Source organism: Caretta caretta, chromosome 1, assembly GCF_965140235.1.
Source record: "Caretta caretta isolate rCarCar2 chromosome 1, rCarCar1.hap1, whole genome shotgun sequence".
In the NCBI taxonomy this organism is placed as follows: domain Eukaryota; kingdom Metazoa; phylum Chordata; order Testudines; family Cheloniidae; genus Caretta; species Caretta caretta.
Genome location: NC_134206.1, coordinates 232,914,403 through 232,935,308, shown reverse-complemented (window position 1 = coordinate 232,935,308; position 20,906 = coordinate 232,914,403). Strand labels below are relative to the sequence as shown.

Genomic DNA, 20,906 nt, shown 5'->3' with positions numbered 1-20,906 from the left:
ACAGCACTTCAGATACCTCCCAGTGGTAGGAACAAGATGCTGGGTTTAAAACTGAATAATCTCTTCTATATTATAACTATTGGGATGGACTCCTATTTTGTTACATATAGAAGCTGATGAATGTTTGCATCCTAAGAAGAATGCAATTCATTTTATAAACTGTGAACTATTTAGTATTTACTTTGAGTTTTTTCTGCCCCAATTCTGCCTGCAAGCACAATTGTACTAAATCCATCAGCATCATCAAATTCCAGCTGTTTGTGCAACCAGGCCCTTTTTTAATCTTTTGCTAATCTCCTCTAAGTAACTTTCAGATCTTTTTTTCTTTGTCCCTGTGTTGTCCACTTTCTTGATACTTTAAAAAGTCTTCTCTTGTTTGATCACCTTTTATCCATGTGGGATTACACAAATATTTCAGTTTCCTTTGCTGAATTAACTTGGTTTATTTTTCTCCATCTGTTTATATAATTCAGCTGTCATTTACGATTTAAAAGGCAAACCAACATCGCTAGTATCATATCTTAAGCCATCTAGGTAATGCTTCCCTGCAGTTTACTTTGAAGTCTTTGAAATTCAACATCTTCACTGTCCTGGCAAGAAATTAACTTTTTGTGGGACATGATCCAGACAGATTTGTTTCAGCTCGCGCTTGCTCTCTCTCTCACACACACTCACAACCTTGGAAAGCTGAACTGTTGCAAAACCACATTTATTCAGAGCTATAGTTAGTTTGAAACTAAAGCTGACAACCCTTGCATAGTTTGACTGTTACTAATGAGGGGGTAGGTCTATACTGGCACCTTATCACAAGGAATGGGCAAGGAACAAACTGTTCTTATGAGGTGCTCACAAATTAGTTCTCCCAACTTTTTTGTTTGCTGTTCCTGTACTTCAGTTCAATTCTTTCAAATGCCAGCATAGTGATGAATTTGGGAATACATTTTATATTGCATTTCTGTTTACTCAGAATTAAATTTCAAAATTGAAGAGGAGTATCTTTTTTTCTCTTGGGAAGTTTGTTTTTAATGTTGGATGTGGTGGTGATAGAATGCAATGGGCCAGTTCTTCAGCTGGAGTAACCTGGCATATTTTTACTGAAGGCAATGGAAATACACTGAATTATGCCAGCTGCAGATCGATGCAATTTGTCTCTGTTTTGGTAATATATTCAATGCAGTATATGTGAAAGGTTCAGTATATGTGAAAGTGTCTTCCCAATGTCCTTTCTTCCAGATTGGGAGCAAGTGAGATGCGAAGGTAGTTCAATGTCCATAGACTCAAAGACTTGAAGGTCAGACAGGAGCATCGTGATCATCTAGTGTGACCTCCTGCACATTGCAGTCCACAGAACCTCACCCACCCACTCCTGTAATAGACCCATAATCTCTGGCTGAGTTACTGGAGTCTTCGGAACATGATTTAAAGACTTCCAGTTACAGAGATTTTTACTACTGGCCGGCACCGATGGGTAGGGTTGCAAGGTGTCCGATTTTCGACCGGAGCACCCAGTCGAAAAGGGACCCTGGCAGCTCCAGTCAGCACCACTGACCAGGCCGTTAAATGTCTGGTTGGCGGTGCAGTGGGGCTAAGGTAGGCTGCCTGCCTGCTGTGGCCCGGAAGCAGCGGCATGTCCTCTCTCTGGCTCCTACGCGTACGGGCAGCCAGAGGGCTCCACAGGCTGCCCCCACTCCAAGCGCCGGCTCTGCAGCTCCCATTGGCCAGGAACCATGTCCAATGGGAGCAGCGGGGGTGGTGCCTGCAGACGGGGCAGCACACAGAGCCACCTGGCCGCGGCTCTGTATAGGAGCTGGAGTGGGGACATGGTGCTGTTTCTGGGAGCTGCCTGAGGTAAGCTCGCTCTCACTCTCTCTTTCTTTCCCACACCCCCAACCCCCTGTCCCTACCCTAATCCTCCTACCGCCCTCTAAACTCCTTGATCCCAGCCCAGTGCGCCCTGATCCCCCTCCAAACCCCTCTGTTCCAGCCCAGAGCACACTTCTGCACCCACAGCCAGAGCCCTCACGTCCTCCATGTCCCAGTCCAGAGCCCCCTCCCACACCCTCAATCTGTCATTTCTGGCCCACCCCAGAACCTGCAGCCCTGCCCAGAGCCCATACTGCCTCCCACTCTCCAACACCCTGCCTCAGCCCAGAGACGCCGGAGGAGGGGCCAGGCAGGGGTGTTCGGTTTTGTGCGAGTAGAAAATTGATGGGCCACATGCCATTGTAGGCAGGGTCATCATACCATCCCCTCCATAAACTTATCAAGCTCAGTCTCTAAGCCAGTTAGGTGTTTTGCCCCCCACTTGGAAGACTGTCCAGAACTTCATTCCTCTGGTGGTTAGAAACCTTCAATTGTTTTTCAACCCTAAACTATTTTAGACCAGTTTATGTCCACTTGTTCTTATGTCCACATTGGTGCTTAACTTAAACTCTTCCCCCTCCTTCGTATTTATCCCTCTGATGTATTTATAGAGAGCAGTCCTATCTCCCCTCAGCCTTCTTTGGTTAGGCTAAACAAGCCAAGCTCTTTGAGTCTCCTCTCATAAGGTTGGTTTTCCATTCCTTGAATCATCCTAGTAGCCCTTTTCTGCTCCTGTTCCAGTTTGAATTCATCTTTCTTAAACATGGAAGATCAGAATTCCAGATGAGGTCTTACCAGTGCCTAGTATTATGGTACTAATATTTCCCTGTCTCTACTGGAAATACCTCTCCTGAAGTATCTTAGGACTGCATGAGCCTTTTTCATGGCCACATCACATTGACAGCTTAGTCATCCTATGATCAACCAATACGTCCAGGTCTTTCTCCTCCTCTGTCACTTTCAAATAATAAGCCCTCAGTTTATAGCAAAAAATCTTGTTGTTAGTCTCTAAATGTATGACCTTTCACTTTGCACTATTAAATTTCATCCCATTTCTATTACTCCAGTTTACAAGGTCATCCAGATCTTCTTGTATGATATTCCGGTCCTCCTCCGTATTGGCAACACTTCCCAACTTTGTGTCATCCGCACATTTCATTAGCACAGGCTCATCTTTGTGTGTGCCAAGATCAGTAATAAAAATGTTAAATAAGATTGATCCCAAGACCAATCCCTGAGGAACTCCTCTAGTAACCTCCCTCCAGCCTGACAGTTCTCCTTTCATTATGACCCGTTGTAGTCACCTCTTTAACCAGCTCCTTATCCATCTTTCAATTCTCCTATTAATCCCCATCTTCTCCAATGTAACTATTAATTTCCCATGTGGAACTGTATCTGAAATCCAGGTAGATTAGATTTACTGCATTTCCTTTGTCTAAAAATATCAGTTATCTTCTCAATTAAGGAGATCAAGTTGGTCTGGCACGATTTACCTTTTGTAGAACCATGTTGTATTTTATCCCAATTACCATTCACCTATATGTTCTTAACTACTTTCTCTTTCAAAATTTGTTCCAGGACTTTGCATACAATTGAGGTCAAACTAACAGGCCTGTAGTTTCTTAAAAGTAGGAACTGTATTAGCAATTCTCCAGTCATGGGTACGACCCCTGAGTTTACAGATTCATTCAAAATCCTTGCTATTGGACTTGCAATTTCATGTGCCAGTTCCTTCAGTATTCTTGGATGAAGATTATCTGGGCCACCTGATTTAGTCCCATTAAGCTGTGTCTGTTTCCATGTCTGTTTGGTCTCTTTGCTGAGTCTGCCATCAATGATGCAAGGTAACAGTGGGTTTTATGATGTGGATGCTTCTGCAGTAGGAACTGAACAGTGATCACCAAATTGCTTCATGAAGTGAGTAGGGCTAGAATTTTCAAAGTATCCTAAGAGTTAAGCACCCACATTCCACTGCATTCAATTTCAAAAGGGAAGAGGTGGGGTCTGAAGCCCACTCTAGGAGCAATCAGTTGGAACCCACTACCTATTTAAGCTACTGAACTAGTGCCAAAAGATTCTGCAATGAGTTACCAATCCTTTGAGAGATCCAATCAATGTATTAGGGCCTTTTTATTTTATTTCTCATTTTTATTTGAGGAATTACTTTCTGCCCATTTCTCAAAATGTTGAGTTTTCTGTTTGTAAATACTTGCCAAGTACTATATGGCAGGCAAAAAACTTGCATGAAACCTTAAACTTTATTACTTTAGAGTAAATTGATGTTGCTGAGGGAAAAGAGGAGAGCGAGTAAAGAGACACTGGTAAAAATTAAAATCATATTTTTTAAAAAACTGTTAGTAAAGCTGCAGGTTATTAAAACCATATGAATTTTTAAAATGGGGTTTACTCTCCCTTATTTCTGCTAGGTTTTTTAATTTTTATTTTGTATGTGTATGAAATTTTCTCATCTTGAACAGGAATTAGCGGTTTCATTTTCTTGTTCTTGAGACCTACCACAGTGCTGCTGTGCTAGGGTTTCCAGCCCTAAAAGAGAATGCAGAAATGCCCTCAAAATGAGTTATTTAAAATAAAAATTACATCTCATTCCATGTTACAAAACCTAACTCGGTTTAAAATGTTTGACTTTGAAGAAGGCCTCCCCCAACCCCATACATGTTAAGTAAATTGTTTGTAATATAACTTGTCAATGCCTTACACTAAAAGGCAGCATTATTTTCTTTTCCAGCTGATTACTAGAAGTCAGCCTCGTCGTCTTTGGTGTAGCTGTAAACATGACTTGACATCCTGATGACTACATTCATGGCTCTTGGATGATCTGGTGCACCATGGAGCTCAAAGTATGGGTAGATGGAGTCCAGAGAATCGTTTGTGGGGTCACTGAAGTCACAACTTGCCAGGAGGTGGTGATAGCCCTGGCTCAGGCTATAGGTATGCAAAAGGATTATTTGGATTGGTGGGAATGAATTGGTGTGATGTATTTTATTAAACCAGATGGAAGATAGCCTAGTCTCCTGAGGGTTGTAATACTCTAGTTTAATTTTGGTTGTTGGGTTTAGTGTGGGGGTGGTGTTGGTGGCCTGTGATATACAGAAGATCAGACTTGATGATCTGCTGGTCCCTTTCTAGACTTAAACTTTGAGTATCCCTCTTCTAAGCCCCTTTGGGTTTGACTAAAATATATAGCTATGGTGAGTCATTGGAAATTTGCAAAAAGGAAATGTATGCACATATCTGCAAACTTTTTAGTTCTGCATAAAGTTACTCTCCAGCTAATAACATGCTGCTCTTTAAAAACGGCAAAGAGTCCTATGACACGTTATAGACTAACAGACATATTGAAGCATAAGCTTTCGTGGCTTATGCTCCAATACGCCTGTTAGTCTATAAGGTGCCACAGGACTCTCTGCCGTTTTTACAGATCCAGACTAACACGGCTACCCCTCTGATGCTGCTCTTTGTTTTATTTTGTAAATACAGCCCACGTATTTCCTTTAACAGACTTTAAGGACTAAACTGTCAGTGCTGGTTGCTAAGTACCAAGGAAAAACTGAGCTAGCATAAAATAACTAGATGTCTGTTTTACAAGCTGGTGATATTCATTGAAATTATATACATTGCAAGTATTCCTAGCTGCCCATCAACAGAGTGTAGTCTCTTCAGTTCTTCTCTTCTTAATGTTACCCTTTCATTAGCATTGTGTGGTGGTAGGTGTGTACATCTGATGAAGTGAGCTGTAGCTCACGAAAGCTCATGCTCAAATAAATTGGTTAGTCTCTAAGGTGCCACAAGTACTCCTTTTCTTTTTGCTTAAGAAGTGTGTTTAGCGTTCTGGTTGCTATTTGCTAAAACAGCTTGTGTAGACATCATTCACTCGAGTACTTGCAGGGTATGTCTATCCTGGACACTAAGCCCAGGCTCGGACTTAGGTTTTAGCCCCTCCTTCCATCTACACACACATCAGTCTGACCCAGGTCAGCAAGCACTCAAGATCCAGGTCCTAGGGGCTGGGTCAGAGCCTGAGTCCTATTGTGACTCAGGTCCAAGCGCTGTCATTTTGCAGCGTGGCCACAGATCTGACCACAGACCCAAGTCAGAATGTCTGCATAGTGCAGCATGGATGAGTTAGCTGGGCTGTGAGACCAGAGTCCAGCTATTGTAAGCCCAGGTTTACAGTGCTCTGTTGACACTCAAGCACGGACTTAGAAACACCGAGTTCACAAGCCTGAGTCCCACAGACCCAGGCTTAATTTGCAGTGCAGACATACCCACAGTGGCCAACTATCGGTGTTGCCAGACTCTGTTCTCAAATTTTGTAGGGTTTTAAAAAAATAGTTACAAAGTCTTGGAGCGCACTCAAGCAAGAAAACCCATGTCATGGAGAACCTCTGCTGACACCACCTCAGCAGAACAATGATGGGCTGAGAGCAGCAAAGGTCCTCTGCCCCTCACACAGAGTCCACTATTGAGGGTTTTGGCAAGAGACCCCCCAAAACCAGCAGCTTTGAATTCACAACCCTTTGGGATGAATAGAGCAGTTCACACCTCTCAAAGCTATGGCTTCTCTGCAAAGTCCGGCAAACATTGGTGCATCAATTACACTTGGGTCGTGTTTTCTTTGTAACAGTGAGAGCTAGAAATATACTTTATTAGAATTTTAGATTACTTTGACTCTAGGAGCTGGGGCACAGGCACATTCCTGTAACACCTATCCCCTAATTTTAGACAAGGCGATCAGGTACCAAAATGGAAAGGGCTACTAACCCTTTAGGAGAACAGTGTATCACTGTCTGCCTCCCCTAGGCCTTCTGTAAAGCCTGCCATGAATTTTAAGATAGATTGTGCATTCTACTGGATAAAATGACATCTTTATTTTTTTTAAACTCGCACAACAAGGGGAATAATCATCTCTGTCAGCAGCAAGTTAAGCACTCCCTTATGTGCATTCATACAAATTGATTTGTCCATCCATGCAGCTTGTCAGGTGGCTTAGTCATCAGTAGCATCTGTCAGAGGGGCTTAAAAAAATTATAGCCACTTATAAGCCATCAGTGCCTTAGGAAAGCCCTCATCTGGCATTTTGCGGTAGATATGAGCCAGTCGCTATTGGCCTCCACCTTGGCTGGTTCTGATCTTAAATTTTTAATGGTGCAGAGTCTGTGTCCTACATAAGTCACACTGGCCATGCCAAGCTAATAACCATCTGTCTCAGAGGCTGCTATTGGCATGTTTCCGAAGCTTTGCAGATACTCTTTGTTTTTCCATTTCTAATTGTATATGAGTATGTGATTGTCTTAAATTAAAAACCATTCCAAAGCTGCACAGACCCATTAACCTGTTTATTGACCAACCTGGAATGTAGCAGGTACATCATTCATGCCAAAACGACACCAGGAGCCCTTGCAACCATCAGACTGATTTTCAATAGGATCGTCTGATGAAAGCACTGGCCAGTGGTAACTGCCATTACCCCCTTAAAGTCATTCATAGCTCACGAATGGTCTCAAATACAATACAGCTGCCTCTTTTTCCTCACAGTACTGAAGAAATAATTTTACAACAGGTTTTTAAAAGGGCACTTGGGGAGGTTACAAAGAGGCCACTCTGCTTTTGATTCTGCACTTTGTTTCTGTTCTTCGCTACATCACTCATTCTTCCCTTTCTCCTCCCTCCTTTTTCTTGGCTTGTGCTTTTGTACTTACTTACTCAACTTTTTCCCCTCTTTGTCTCTTGCTCTGGAACTGCCAGTCTCACCTCTGTGTAGCAGGATCTGACATGCTTTCTTCTTCTCACACAAGCAGCATCCCTCCAGCTCAGTCTCTGTCTGGCACTTTTCCACATGTATCTCTTTCCGCTCCAGTCGAATGGCTGCACTTCCTTTGTACACGAATGACTCCTGCTGTTTTGGCTCACCCAATAAGTGGTTCTCCGATTCCTGGACTGACTTTCTGTCCCAAACTCTTATTGTGTGTTAAACACCATTTGTTGATTTCTCCATTTCTTGCTGTGCTGAGTGGACTTCTACCAATCTCTTATTGGCCAAACAACCAACAATGACAGGCAGAAACACCATCTCTCCCTGAACCCATAGAAGTTTTACAAGATTCTTTATTTTACCTAAATTTCACTGGTGTCTAAACTGCTTCTCTTCATTGTTTTAATCAGTTTCATATCAACATCTTCCCCGTGATGGTGCTCATTTGTTGCTGCAGACAGAGAAGCCTGAGCAGTAATATTTTGACACCAGAACTAACTCAGGCAGTCATCACTCACTCTAGGGACCCTAACCTTAAACCCTAACCTTGATGCTTGCCTTCATCACCTCTTCCCTTGACAGTGGCCAGTTGGTGCTGTAGGTCTTTAAAAGTTATCACATTACAGGCAAAGAAATGCCATCAATCTGAGTGTTAGGCGTCACTTCACTCGACCAGTAAAGACTGGTGAAAACCTCCTCATCTCAGGAAGGAATGGAAAAATCACCAGAAGTTGCTTACCCCTCGGGTAAAGGTTTTGGATGGGAAAGTGCCAGATAGAGACTGAGGTGGACACCATTCAAAACAATTGACCGATGATAGTTTATATCAGGTGAGGACCTGCTCCCTGGCTACTTGGGGCCTGATCCTGTGGCAATTAGTAAGAGTTCTGCCACTAACATACTTTGATGCAGGATAAGGCTTTTAACCTGCGCCTTACAAGTTTGTGGCCCTTTCTGTTGGCCCTTCCATGGAAAGCGCATTTCTATCTTGTGTCCATCGAGATTGCATTTCTGATGGATGTAACTGCTCAGATATGTTGTGGAAAACAGCAGACTTTTCATGTAGAATCCCATTTGTTCCCCCTCTGTATGTAGGTGTAAATAGAATACGATACTGCTCAAAGTTTTTACTCAAATTAGATTTGTTTCCATCTCACGTGGAAGTCAGTTTTTTTTTTGTTTTTTTACATCTGGAGTTCTCCTTGGCCTTTAAAGAAACATGAAAAGTGCACAAATTTTGAACTAAATAGCAACGCTGATTTTAAAAAAAACCATCAGGGAGATCATTATGGCTGAAGGAATACCACTTTTTCAGATAATACATTTTCCTATAGCTGTGTCTTGAAAGGAGCTGGAAATGATTTAGCTGGAGGAGATGATCTACACTCTTCAGTAAAGAAGTAGAACTACCAAGTTGTGTGTGTGTGCCTCTACTGAAAAAAAACTTCCCACTGGAATATTGAGGAACAATTATGTTACACCGTACAGGTTTCATCTAGTACTATATGATTGTTACAAGGTGAGGAAATCTTAACCATGCTGGATGAGTCAGAGAAACACAATTTCCATAAAGAGAGAGAGGTTGGGTTTTTTTTTCTCCAAAAGGTAAAATTAAAAACAAGCAGCTTACAGTTTAAATGGAAAAGTAGGAAGTCTCACTATGAAATGGAACTTTTTGCCAGGAGATGTGAGCTGCTTTTTCCATTGTACTCATCATTGTCTAGTTTTATTATTATTAATAATAATAATAATAATTAATTAAAAATGTCCTGCTAGTTTTCTGCTTCTTACCAGGACTAGTACTTCCAATGTTGTTCTGCGAGTGGTCTTATGAACATTTCACCAGTGCAGCTTCTGATAAAGAGAATCTCCTTTTAATTCCCCTTTTTTTAATGATGAAAAGTACAAGCTAAGTTTTTTTTAAAAAGGAACTTAGAGGTGAAAACATGTCTGTAATATTTGTATTACAGCAGTGTTTCGAATCCCCAGACAGATCAGGACCCCACTGTACTAAGTACTATCCAGTCACAGGCCCCAGTCCTTCATTGTGGTACAAGTGAGCACAGTTGTCCACCTGTCCAGATCGCATTGCAAGTTTGGGGCTGTAGAATAAAAATGATCCCTATCTGAAAGAACATAGTGTGACCCTCCTAGCTGATTAGAATGGGAAGCCTTAGGTGGATACTAGTAATCTTTCTTTAGTGTTTTTCCATTCAAAACTCCTCTCCCTACCCTGCTAAAATATGACCTATCCTCCAGAGGAAGAACAATGAATATTACTGTCATCAGTGCACTTGTCCTGTTTTTCAGTAGTGATTTCCTCTGACTCCTACCCCCTATAACCACCCATTGCATTAGCTATGATTTCCATCCCCTCCAGGGAATAAATGGGTCCTTAATAGTCAAAACAATAATGTATGTTTGTTTCATGGAAACAGAATATTTCAGTCTCCAGAAGGTTAAGTTTGAATTTCTAACCAAAGCCCTTTTATGTTTTTTCTTCTATCCTAGCCACAGTTTCCTGTGGAAAATAATTAAAATGACAGAATTGCTTTAAATAGGGATGTTTTTAGCTGTAGCGGAGTATCAGCAAAACATGGGCCCATTGAACAAGAAACACAGCTGTCTCTTCAAAAAAAAAAAATGCAGTCCATCAAAGCAATATTTTATTGGCTTCCTGGAGTGTATTTGTTTCTTTGTGAAAGAGAGATGGACTCATGAAGAAAGAGCGAAGATTTGTTAAAGTTGTTCCAAACCTGCATTACAGCATTTTATGGCTTAGCTAGGATTAGATCTGGGAAATCACATAAATGCTACCTTTTTGGCAAATAATTTCCATTGAAGAAAACACCAGAGTTGGCTGTGGAACACACCTGTTGTAAAAGCTCCAAGATGAAACTGAGTTGCACCAAATCGACAGTGGATTAGAAAAAAGGAGCACATTATTGCTTGAGTTTGGGTTTAAAAAAAATCAAAGTGCAAACTCAGGTTTGTTATTACAGAAACACTGAAGTAATCATGTAGTATAAAGTAGTACAGCTTAAAACTTGCATATGTTACTTCTAGAGAGAACAGGTGGGTGAAGTGATATCTTTTTATTGGAGTAACTTCTGTTGGTGGAAGACAAACTTTCAAGTTACATAGAGCTCTTCAGGTCTTTTATAGCTCAAAAGCTTGTGTCTTGCACAAACAGAAGTTGGTCCAATAAAAGATATCACCTCACCCACCTTGTGTCAGTAATACCCTGGGACCAACACGGCTACAAAAACACTGCAAATTAAATATGTAACTTATGACATTCTTTGCAGTTTCTAAAGACAGAGTTAATAATAGAATGGACGTATAAGATAGCAGTGAGATGGGATGACCCCACAACTTTGTGTTTTAGAATCTGGGATATTGACTTGCTCAAATAAGTTTTCTGACTCTCTTTTCCACAGACCTAATAACACTGTCATCATATAAAATAAATTGTTTTTTGCTGCTCCTCTTAATAAGGTGGAGTGTCTTGTCTAGTAGTAGAGAATGCAACTGTGAGCCAAACTTGTTTTATCATCAAATCTGCCATGACTTGCTCTCTGATCTTGGGCAAGCTGCTTATTCAAACATCTTCTGTCTGGCTTTACCCATCTGTAAAATTGTTATATCATGTGTAAGGCTTAATGTTTGTGTGGCATTTTGAGATGCTCAGATGGAAGGTAATAGAGGAGTGCAAAGTATTTTATAGTAAAATAATAGCTTGCCTGAATATAGGGGTATTACCTTGTGCTCACACTTACCTATTGAAGGAGGTCATCATAAGTTCAGGGCTTGTCTATATGGCAAGTTACCATGTAGCAAGGTGGGGTGTGAATCTACAGCACATCAGCTTGCTGTACAGGATTATCCTGTATGGACACTGCTACAGTCCACTGAAAGTCCCAGAGTGCATCTTGGTGTACAGTAGCGTTCTAGGACTTCTGCTGTGCTGTAGCAGTGTCCACATGGGACATTACTGTGCAGCAAAGTGGTGCACTGTACATTCGCACCTTGGCTTGCCGCACTGTAACTTGTCATATAGATAAGCCCTAGTCACGTAAATACTTTTGCCCTGTGAATAACTTTACTCACTTTTACCCATTGAATTTAATAGGACTGTTTACATCAGTATAGTTGAGAGTCTGTGTTTGGTTTTTATAAGACTAGGATCTAAATCTGATTTCCATTACTTTCTGAGATCATGGGAGCACATAGTAATTTAAACTCTCTAGTCTTTACTTTTACTTTTTTTGATTCTTTCAATCATTCTTGGCATTTAATGGAAAACGAGTTCTCAGGTAACCAGAATCATGCCTTTAAATTGCTATGGATTTAAATTGCTTAAGCCTCTGTCACTTAGTGGATCAAATGTCAGCTTCATAGTTCAAAGGTATTGAGTTCAAACCTTAAATTTTTATTAAAATTACTCGCAATTATTTTTCCATCAATGCCATTAGAGCTTTAGCGTTACTACTTTTGCTAAATCAAACAAAATCTAACCTAAAATGTTTCACACCTTTAAAAAAAAAAGTTGATTAAAAGTACAGTTCAGCCAGTGTAATCTCTCTCTAAAAACAGCCATGTTAGAAAACAGCCTTTTAAATTGTCATGATATATAAGACAGAGTTAAATTTCTCTCTTCTATCTCTTTCTTGGGGTTAGAATGCCACATGTGAGAGATCCAAATAGATAGTAAAGGGACCAGATTAGTCCTATTTGTGTCTTACATTAGATATGTAATGGCTCTCTTTTCTAGCTGTTTTTATAGCAGTCACATCTTGACTAGCAATTGCCAGATTGGACCAGAGCCAAGGTCCATCGAGTCCACTGTTTTGTCTTTGACTATGGCCAGTGCCACGTGTCAGAATGAAGTGGAAGAACCGTGGTGGTAGACACCTTACACCTATGGAATAACCTGACAACCAGGAAAACTTCCTCTAATCCCCAGCAGTTAGAATTTGGTTTAAGTCCTGAAGAATGAGAGTTTATATTCCTTCCAAACTCTTGGAGGCTATTAATCCTGACTGTTGTAACTCTGGATATTGTTGTTATCCCTTTTTGAATCCTAATAAGTGTTATATTATGCCAGTGAGTTCCAAAAGCTGAGTGTATATTGCAAGGGAGAAGTACTACTTTTGTGAGTTGAAAATTTGCTGTTTTTTATTCCAGGGAATGTCCCCTTGTCCTTTTGTATGATGAGAGAAGGTGAACAGAAGAACCTGCTCTACCTTCTCTATACTATTCATGGTTTGGGCCTCACAGAATGAATCTCTTCATTTCTAACTGGGACGCTCTGGGATTTTTATTTGTTCTTCTGCCCCATGTCACTGTCTCTCTTTGCCCAACCCATTAGCGTGTCATTCTTACCCTGGATCCTTTAGGGTTTGTTTGTTTGTTTGTTTGTTTCCTTGCTTTACCCTACCACCAAAAACCCACCTTATTGATTGCACCTCTCCCTCTTTCTATATAATTTGTCCTGCTTCTCAGGGTTTTTTCTCCTTCTTTCCCTTCTCTCATTCCTTGTTCATATTACCATCTCTTCTTGATCCTTCTTGTCTTGCGCTGGTTGGCTTATGAAGACTGGGGATGGTGAAGTCACTGATTTTCTTTTCCGAAAGTCTCACATTCTTTCTCTCGATTCCTTCACTTACCTTTCTGTCTTTTTGTCCTCCGCTGCAGTAAGGGCCCCTACTAATCCCAAGATCTACCAATGAAAACTTGTGTCAGGGTCAAGAGAAGAGCCAATATCTTGGCATGTTAGGAATCCAGACTGAGGCACAAGCACAGTGCTCTTCTTCACACCTCACATCTCATAGTACAAGAGTAGATGTTGCTTCTGCAATGGAAGGTGCAGTGGGAGGGAGAGAAGCCTGGCTTGATCTGGTACACAAGCACAGCAAGGCTATTAAAGGGACATTATTATTTGTATTACTATAGTGTCTAGGAGCTCTAGTTACGGAGCAGGACCCCGCTGTGTATAAACAGAGCAAAAAGATGATTTCTGAGGGCTTACGAAGAAGGCAGGAGCACAGGTGACTAAATGTCCTTGTATTTAGTTCAAATTTGGACCATCCCATTGAAATCATATTCTGTGCTTTCATTATCATTGCTACTGATACTGTTTATTATTTGTAGTGTGGTAATAACTAGAGGCCCTAGCCCAATTGCACTGAGCAGACATATAACAAATGCAGATGGTCTCTGCCCAAAAGAGCTCAGGGTGTGTGTATCACACATTGGGCAGTGCAATTGTGAAAATGTGTTGTTTGATTTTAAATGCAGTATTGGTGGTCAGTTGTATTACAGACCCAGCAAAGGTATTTCATGGGAGTGGAAATGGTACCACTTTTACTTTGAACTTCCACTGGTTTTTAACTAACAGAAATAATCCTGTGTGGGATGATTGTAACCGAAGTGCTAAACTTAAACAGAGGGTTTAAAATGATCACTGTTAAATAGGACCAGAAGCCTGCTCATTTTTAATTATAAACTATAGTCATGAAGTATAATCTACAAATCCACATTTTTCAGGTTAGTTTAAAAAAGACCTTAATTCCACAGTAACTGTATTTCATTAGTTTAATCATAGTTCCATGTAACTGTCTCTCTCTTATACCCTAAAACTTAGGTCAATGCCAGACCAGCAGTAGGGTGGCCTGCCATGCAAGGTGCTGGTGTTTAGGTCCTGACCCTCCAGTGTAGCAGTGGCTGGCACAGCTCACTTGTTAAAGCTAACTCTGGCTGTCTGAAAAAGGGATGTCTATGAGCTATAGAAGGAGCTGGGGCCAAACCTCTATACATGATCTTGAAAAAATACAAGCTCATACTTTGTCAATGGAAGTAATTTTATATTAAAACTGCAAAGTACAGTCCTTATTACACTGTGTACTTCTGATGGAAGTGTAACAATATTAGGCTACTAGTGGAAAAATTGTTGGCTTATGTAGGGGACCTGCATTTATCACTAGCTTCTCCTGAATTGCTGCTTGTCTGAAGGGAAATTGTGTAGTACAGGACTTCTGACTCCTTTTCTATCAATAATGAACTTACTATATCATTTGTTCCTCGATGGACAAATCATTTTCATTGGCACATTGACCCAGCAGACACGTACAAAAATAAGACTATTCTAAGATGCTACACATGTACCTTAGTGAGTAGAGAAAAATGTGTAATTGTATTGTTTGGGATGTAGTAAGCAGGAATTGTAAATAAAGATTGTATCATGATAGATATGCACAAGGGGTCAGTGTTAAAATTGTTTATGCAACCTTAGCTTTTGACATTTTATGCCTTTTGATGCTTAACTGTACAACTTTAATGTTCTCTCAACATCATTTTTTGTACGGATTTGTGTGATTAGATATCTAAACTGCACAATTCAGAAAGAAACACTATGTCTTACTGAGTCACGAGTTGCTGGCATGGAACATATGCTGCAAGAAACAGAACACAGTGAATTTTTCTTTAACCTGAGAACCGCTGGTCTTTATTAGGAATGAAAGCAGCTTGTCTTTCTTTGCTAATGCTGGCAGATTACAAACAACAATTTAGCTTTAAAGGTTTCTGATTCTGAAACGTTCTGAGGTTTGTTTTGAATGAACTTTGGTTGCATTTTTACTTGTGAATTAGCATTCTCATAACTAGAGTTAGAGGTTTGTTTACAGCAAAGAGGATTAATCTATACCATAAGTGGCCTGGAGAACAAACCAAAAAATATTTACCTGGGATAAAAGGTTATTTTGTTTTAGGGTGGCACTGGATTCAAAGCATGGTTGTTGCACTATATAAAATCACTAACTCTGCAATCTGGGCCACAGTTTTTTGTGTTGAGTTGGGACCATTAAGTTTGTTGTTTTTAAGATTGTATGTTGACCTTGAACCATAACCCAAGATACGAGCAGCTATGTTTTTGTCCAGCACCTCAGTAAATATCCTTCTTGCATTTTCTTTTGAGAGTGCCATGTTTATCCCCTTATTTTATCTTGTTCTCATGTTGCTTTACAGTAGTGCATTTAGTAGCAAACTGAATGGAAACTGCATGCTAAGCACTCACCCAGTGGGCTGCTGTTTAGATTTACAAGGTTTATTTGAACCTGGCTCTTTGACACAAAATAACATTCGTAGCATTACTGTGACTGTAAGATAAAAGAGCTATGAGCGTTTAGGATTAACAATGTAGAGTGCAAAGCTACAACCTTTGCTCTGAGATCCTGGAACATGTTTTTCCTCTCCTGGATTTGTAGTGTTTAATTTGCCGTGGTGAACTGCATTAGGCTTGATTTACCAATAGTGACATGGATGCTTAGTACAAACTCTTAAGATACTGCATGTTAAATGTAGAATATTTTGGGTTGGCAAATCTACAACTGTGTCTCTTGGCACATTGGCTCTTTTTCAGCTACTTTATTCCTATAAACATTAAAACTGATTCCAAGAATTTCAGCCAAATAGATTGGTACACTGATAGAATTTCTTCCAGTGCTTATCTTGAGTCACTATAAAGAGGTTTTTAGTTTTGAATTTGACCTGCGGTTTCCATTTTTACTTGCCTCATTTTGTCCATCTCTTTCATGGGGGTGGGAACAGTGGGTAGTCTTTACTTACATACCCTCTCCTCTCTGAGGAAATGTATTGAGACCTATTCTTCCTTTCCCTCTTGCTAACTGGCTAAATATTATTAATATGACTATATGCAATGTTGTTGTAGCGATGTCAGACCCAGGGTATTAAGGAGACAAATTGAATGAGGGAATATCTTTTATTGGACCAACTTCTGTTGGTGAGAGAGACCAGCTTCTGAGGTTACACAGAGCTCTTCTTTGGTGTGGGCTACCTTAAGAAGAGCTCTGTGTAGGATCAAAAGCTTGTCTCTCTCACCAACAGATGGTGATCCAATAACTGATCTTACATCCACCTTGTCTTGTTAATATGACTAGTCAGCTCTAGTTTTCTCTCTTCTAGTCGATCCCTCTCAAGCTAATGTTTCCTGGGCATAGTGAAGTGGGAGCTCCCAAAGTGATACAGAAGTAATAATTTCAGACGCTTTATCTATATGCTGTAAAGCATGATTTCCAAGGATGATCTAACGATATCAGATGAGATCAACTAGTTGACCTACAACAGCACTCTGTGTGTGTGCATCCTAAAAATTCTATCTGAGGGTGCTGTCTTGAGAAAATGTAATTGCAAGCCAGAGGCAAATCTACACAAGATTAAAATACCTTTTGATGTTTGGAAAGTAGTAGTGGTTTGGGGGATGGTTATCTTTGCTTTGGATCTCCACAAATGGCTCTCTCATGGACTTCTTCTGATATAACCTTAACTCCCCATCAGTCTCTTAAATAAGGGTATGTCTATACAGCCCCATGGCAACGAGCCTCTGAATCAAGGTAGACGGGCTCAGACTAGCTCTCCAAAAAATCTGTGTAGACAGTGCTTTGAAGTTGTAGCTTGGGTTGGAACTCAGGTTCTGAAGCCTCCTGGGCTGGGAGGCTTACCCCCACAGGCTGTGTAGACATACCCTTAGTGTGTACAAAGCTGAAAAAGGGAAGAAATTCTATCCCATAGACATCCATTGTTCACATTTACCTGGGATAAGGAACAATTACAATTGCTTCGAAAAAGGAGAAATTTTAAAAAGACTTGCATTTCAGGCACTTATTAAGTGATGAAATCCAGCACTGCCTAGCTCATTCTGATTTCCCTTGAAGAATGTGTTTGAGAGGTTGTATTAAGAGAGCATGTGATTACATTTTTCTGATAACTAATAGTTATGGAGCTTGTCACAAACTATTGCACAGCATGCTTGGGAAGCAGTTAGACTCTCTCCCAGTTCTATTTTTAAATATAATGCTACTTTTTTAATATAATATTTTGTAGCCATGTTACACTGTTCACTCAAATTTAGCTTGTGATCCACTCTGACCCCAAGATTCCTTTCCATAGTACTCCTTTACTTTTCAATAAATCAGTCTTCACAAGGTAGGGGGGAGTTCAGTTTTATTTTTCCCTACCTGTGAAGACTGATTTATTTTAAAATAACAATAGTGTTTAAAAAATAATGCGGCGCGGGAGTGGGGAGAAGAAGACTAACATGTTGGCTTCATATGCAGTATTATAGATCGGCTTGGAAGGATTAAATTTGTATTGGTAAATGTCGGTGAATATCAGTTTCACCACACACGCACACCAACTGATGGGGGAAAAAATTTCTGTAGAGCTAATTGAAATTTAAGGATAAGCAGTATTTTTCCTACTTTGCCTGAGAAAATATTTGAGTCTGATTTAAGGATATTTACTTTATATGTTTTGACATGTGATGTTGACAGTTTGTGTTTGATTATAAAGCTTTAACTTTTTGAATCTCAATATCTAAATAATTGGCTGATCTCTTACCTATTTTCTAGCCCCTTCCATAATTTCATGCAACTGTGAACATTTTAATCAATAAAAATGGGGAAATGATTACAAATAAATATGAATATCCATTGAATTTATAAAAAATAAAAATCTAATTCTGTTGAATCTAATTATAGAGGAATGCAAGGAGGAGATGACCCTGGGTCATGAATAAATATGTAAGGGATAATTTGGTGGCAGCAAAAACATAATTTATTTTCTCTATTGAAAATATAACCACATTACATTGTAAAGCCAGCTGCTTGGATAGAGGTCAGAGATCGTCACAGCAATCGTAAAAGGATTCAACATATCGGAGCATTTTTCTGAATCCTCTGAAGCCCAAAAAAAGATCTGATTGGTCGCTGCTATGTAAATTTTCTGAGCCAGGTATCCGCAATCACCAAGTTTGGCATCCTCTAGTGGTGTCTCTTTAGCCTCGTCTACTGTATTGAAGTCTGGACATGGTTGTCAGCAATCACATAAATTAACACAATACTGATCATGGCTTAGACTAGAATAATGCTGTGTCAGCATAGTCTTGGTTAACTAAGGATTTAATTGTGGGTTATGGTCTTTATAACAGTGGCCCCTATCTGATGACTTTTTGTCCAGGTGAGAACACAGAATTTAATTTTGCAAATTATGTAGGTGGAGAGAGAAAATATCCTTAGAAACTTTTCTAGTCTCTGATTTGTCATTTTCTAATAATAAACTCTCATCTTTTCCCATTGCTAGAATTCAGAGTTAATTGGGTCACTGTTATAATGTAGACTAAGTGGCTTGCTATATTGAAATGCAAAGTGAAAATATGATTTCTTGTCCTACAGCTTCCATGAGGTATTATGTTTCAAATCACAAATTCAAAGGAAATCCAGTACTAATTTGTTCATTTACTAATTTGTTCATTTACAACAGAACTTGTCTTAGCACAATTCATGACTAAAAAGAGTCGGGGCACCCACTGTATTACTTTGCGCAAAATTTTTCAAAATAGATGTTATTGCCTTCACTTAAAACCTGTTCTGGTATAGTAGATTACTGTCTTCTTCTGTGTTGGAAAGCACTTTGCTCGTTATGGGTGCAATTGCAATCTAAATAATAATAGATTAATGCTGTGTAGACGAATAATTTTTAAAGCATTGTATTGGAGGTACATACAAAAAAAATCTATGCTAATCCTGTTGTAATTTAGAGTTGTACATCTACCTCCCATATACCACTTCTTAAACGTACTCTCTAAAATCAGTGGGAGACTAATGCTCTGACACTGAACTTGGGATATTGAGTTTGATCCAGGAACTACTGGATGAGATTCTATCGTGTGTGTTCAGGAAATCAGACTAGATTATCGTAATGGTTCCTCCTAGCCTTAAAATGTATGATTGGATTATTTAGACTATGCAGCACTCTTATAACTTGTCAGTATATATCCTTAGCCAAGAGTTCCCTCTGTTGGACTGTTTTAGGTATTACACATGCAATTTTCACCTTTCTCATTATTCTTTCTCCCCTAGGTCGTACTGGAAGATACACATTGATAGAAAAATGGAGAGATACAGAGAGGCATTTGGCACCTCATGAAAATCCTATAATTTCATTGAACAAATGGGGACAGTATGCAAGTGATGTGCAGTTAATATTACGCCGCACAGGGCCATCTCTCAGCGAGAGGCCGACCTCAGATAGTGTTGCTCGAATACCTGAAAGAACTTTGTACCGACAAAGCTTACCTCCATTAGCCAAGCTAAGGCCTCAGAATGACAAATTAATAAAAAGGAGAGAGCCAAAAAGGAAATCTTTGACCTTCACTGGGGGTGCAAAAGGGTTAATGGACATTTTTGGGAAAGGTAAAGAATCTGAGTTCAAGCAAAAGGTGCTCAACTATAAAACAACAGCTGAAGAGTTGAAAAAACTGATCCACCTCCAGACTGAGAAGCTTCAGTCCATTGAGAAGCAGCTGGACTCAAACGAGGCTGAAATCAGGTACTGGGAACAGAAGTATAATTCCAGCCTGGAAGAGGAAATTATCAAACTCGAACAGAAAATCAAAAGAAATGAAGTAGAGATTGAAGAGGAAGAGTTCTGGGAAAATGAACTGCAGATTGAGCAAGAGAATGAGAAGCAGTTGAAGGAACAACTCCTGGAGATCAGGCAAAGAATCCTGGAGTGTGAGAGCAAGTTAAAAGACTATATGGCTCAAATCCACAGAATGGAGAGTGGCCTTGAAGCAGAGAAGTTGCACCGGGAAGTTCAGGAGTCGCAGGTGAATGAAGAAGAAGTCAAAGAGAAGATTGAGAAGATGAAAAGTGAAATTGATATTCAGGGCCAACAGAGTCTGAGGCTAGAAAATGGCATTAAAGCTGTAGAAAGGTCATTGGGCCAAGCCACCAAAAGATTACAGGTAAGAACATTTTTTTCTGCCTGGGGAAAGATAGCAGCTTTAAGTTTTAATTAGTCAAAGATCTGACAGAGCTGGTTAGAAAAACAGGGGAAATCTTCCATGATGATGTTTGTGAAAAATTTGTCTGTCTTTTCTCCATCAGAAATTTTCAGAATTTGCAATTTTTGGACCAGCCAGTCCTAATCCCATGACATAAGTGATTGTCTCATTCCCCTGCCCCTTAGTCCCTCAGGTTAGATGATAAAGATTTTTGTGTGCTTGCTCTTTAAATATTCAGAGGGACTCAATTACTTGAGGAATTAGTGCTGAATGCAACACAGAACATTTCACCTCTAGTTGCAGGTTCGGTGGCAGGCAGTAGGGTTGCCAGGTGTCCAATTTTCAACCAGAACACCCGGTCGAAAAGGGACCCTGTCTGCTCCGGTCAGCAGTGCTGACCAGTCGGGA

General features: G+C 40.1%; 1 protein-coding gene across 5 annotated transcripts in view; it reads left to right on the top strand.

Moving 5' to 3' along the window:
• RASSF8 (Ras association domain family member 8) overlaps positions 1–20,906 on the top strand; it is a 122,379-nt gene that overhangs the window by 91,746 nt on the left and 9,727 nt on the right. For all 5 annotated transcript variants that reach the window (XM_048826256.2, XM_048826267.2, XM_048826285.2 and 2 more), the window contains 2 exons: positions 4,610–4,812; positions 19,573–20,459. In XM_048826256.2, coding sequence (XP_048682213.1) covers positions 4,695–4,812; positions 19,573–20,459 — 1,005 coding nt within the window. In that variant the 5' untranslated portion in view covers positions 4,610–4,694. The remainder of the gene's footprint in view (positions 1–4,609; positions 4,813–19,572; positions 20,460–20,906) is intronic.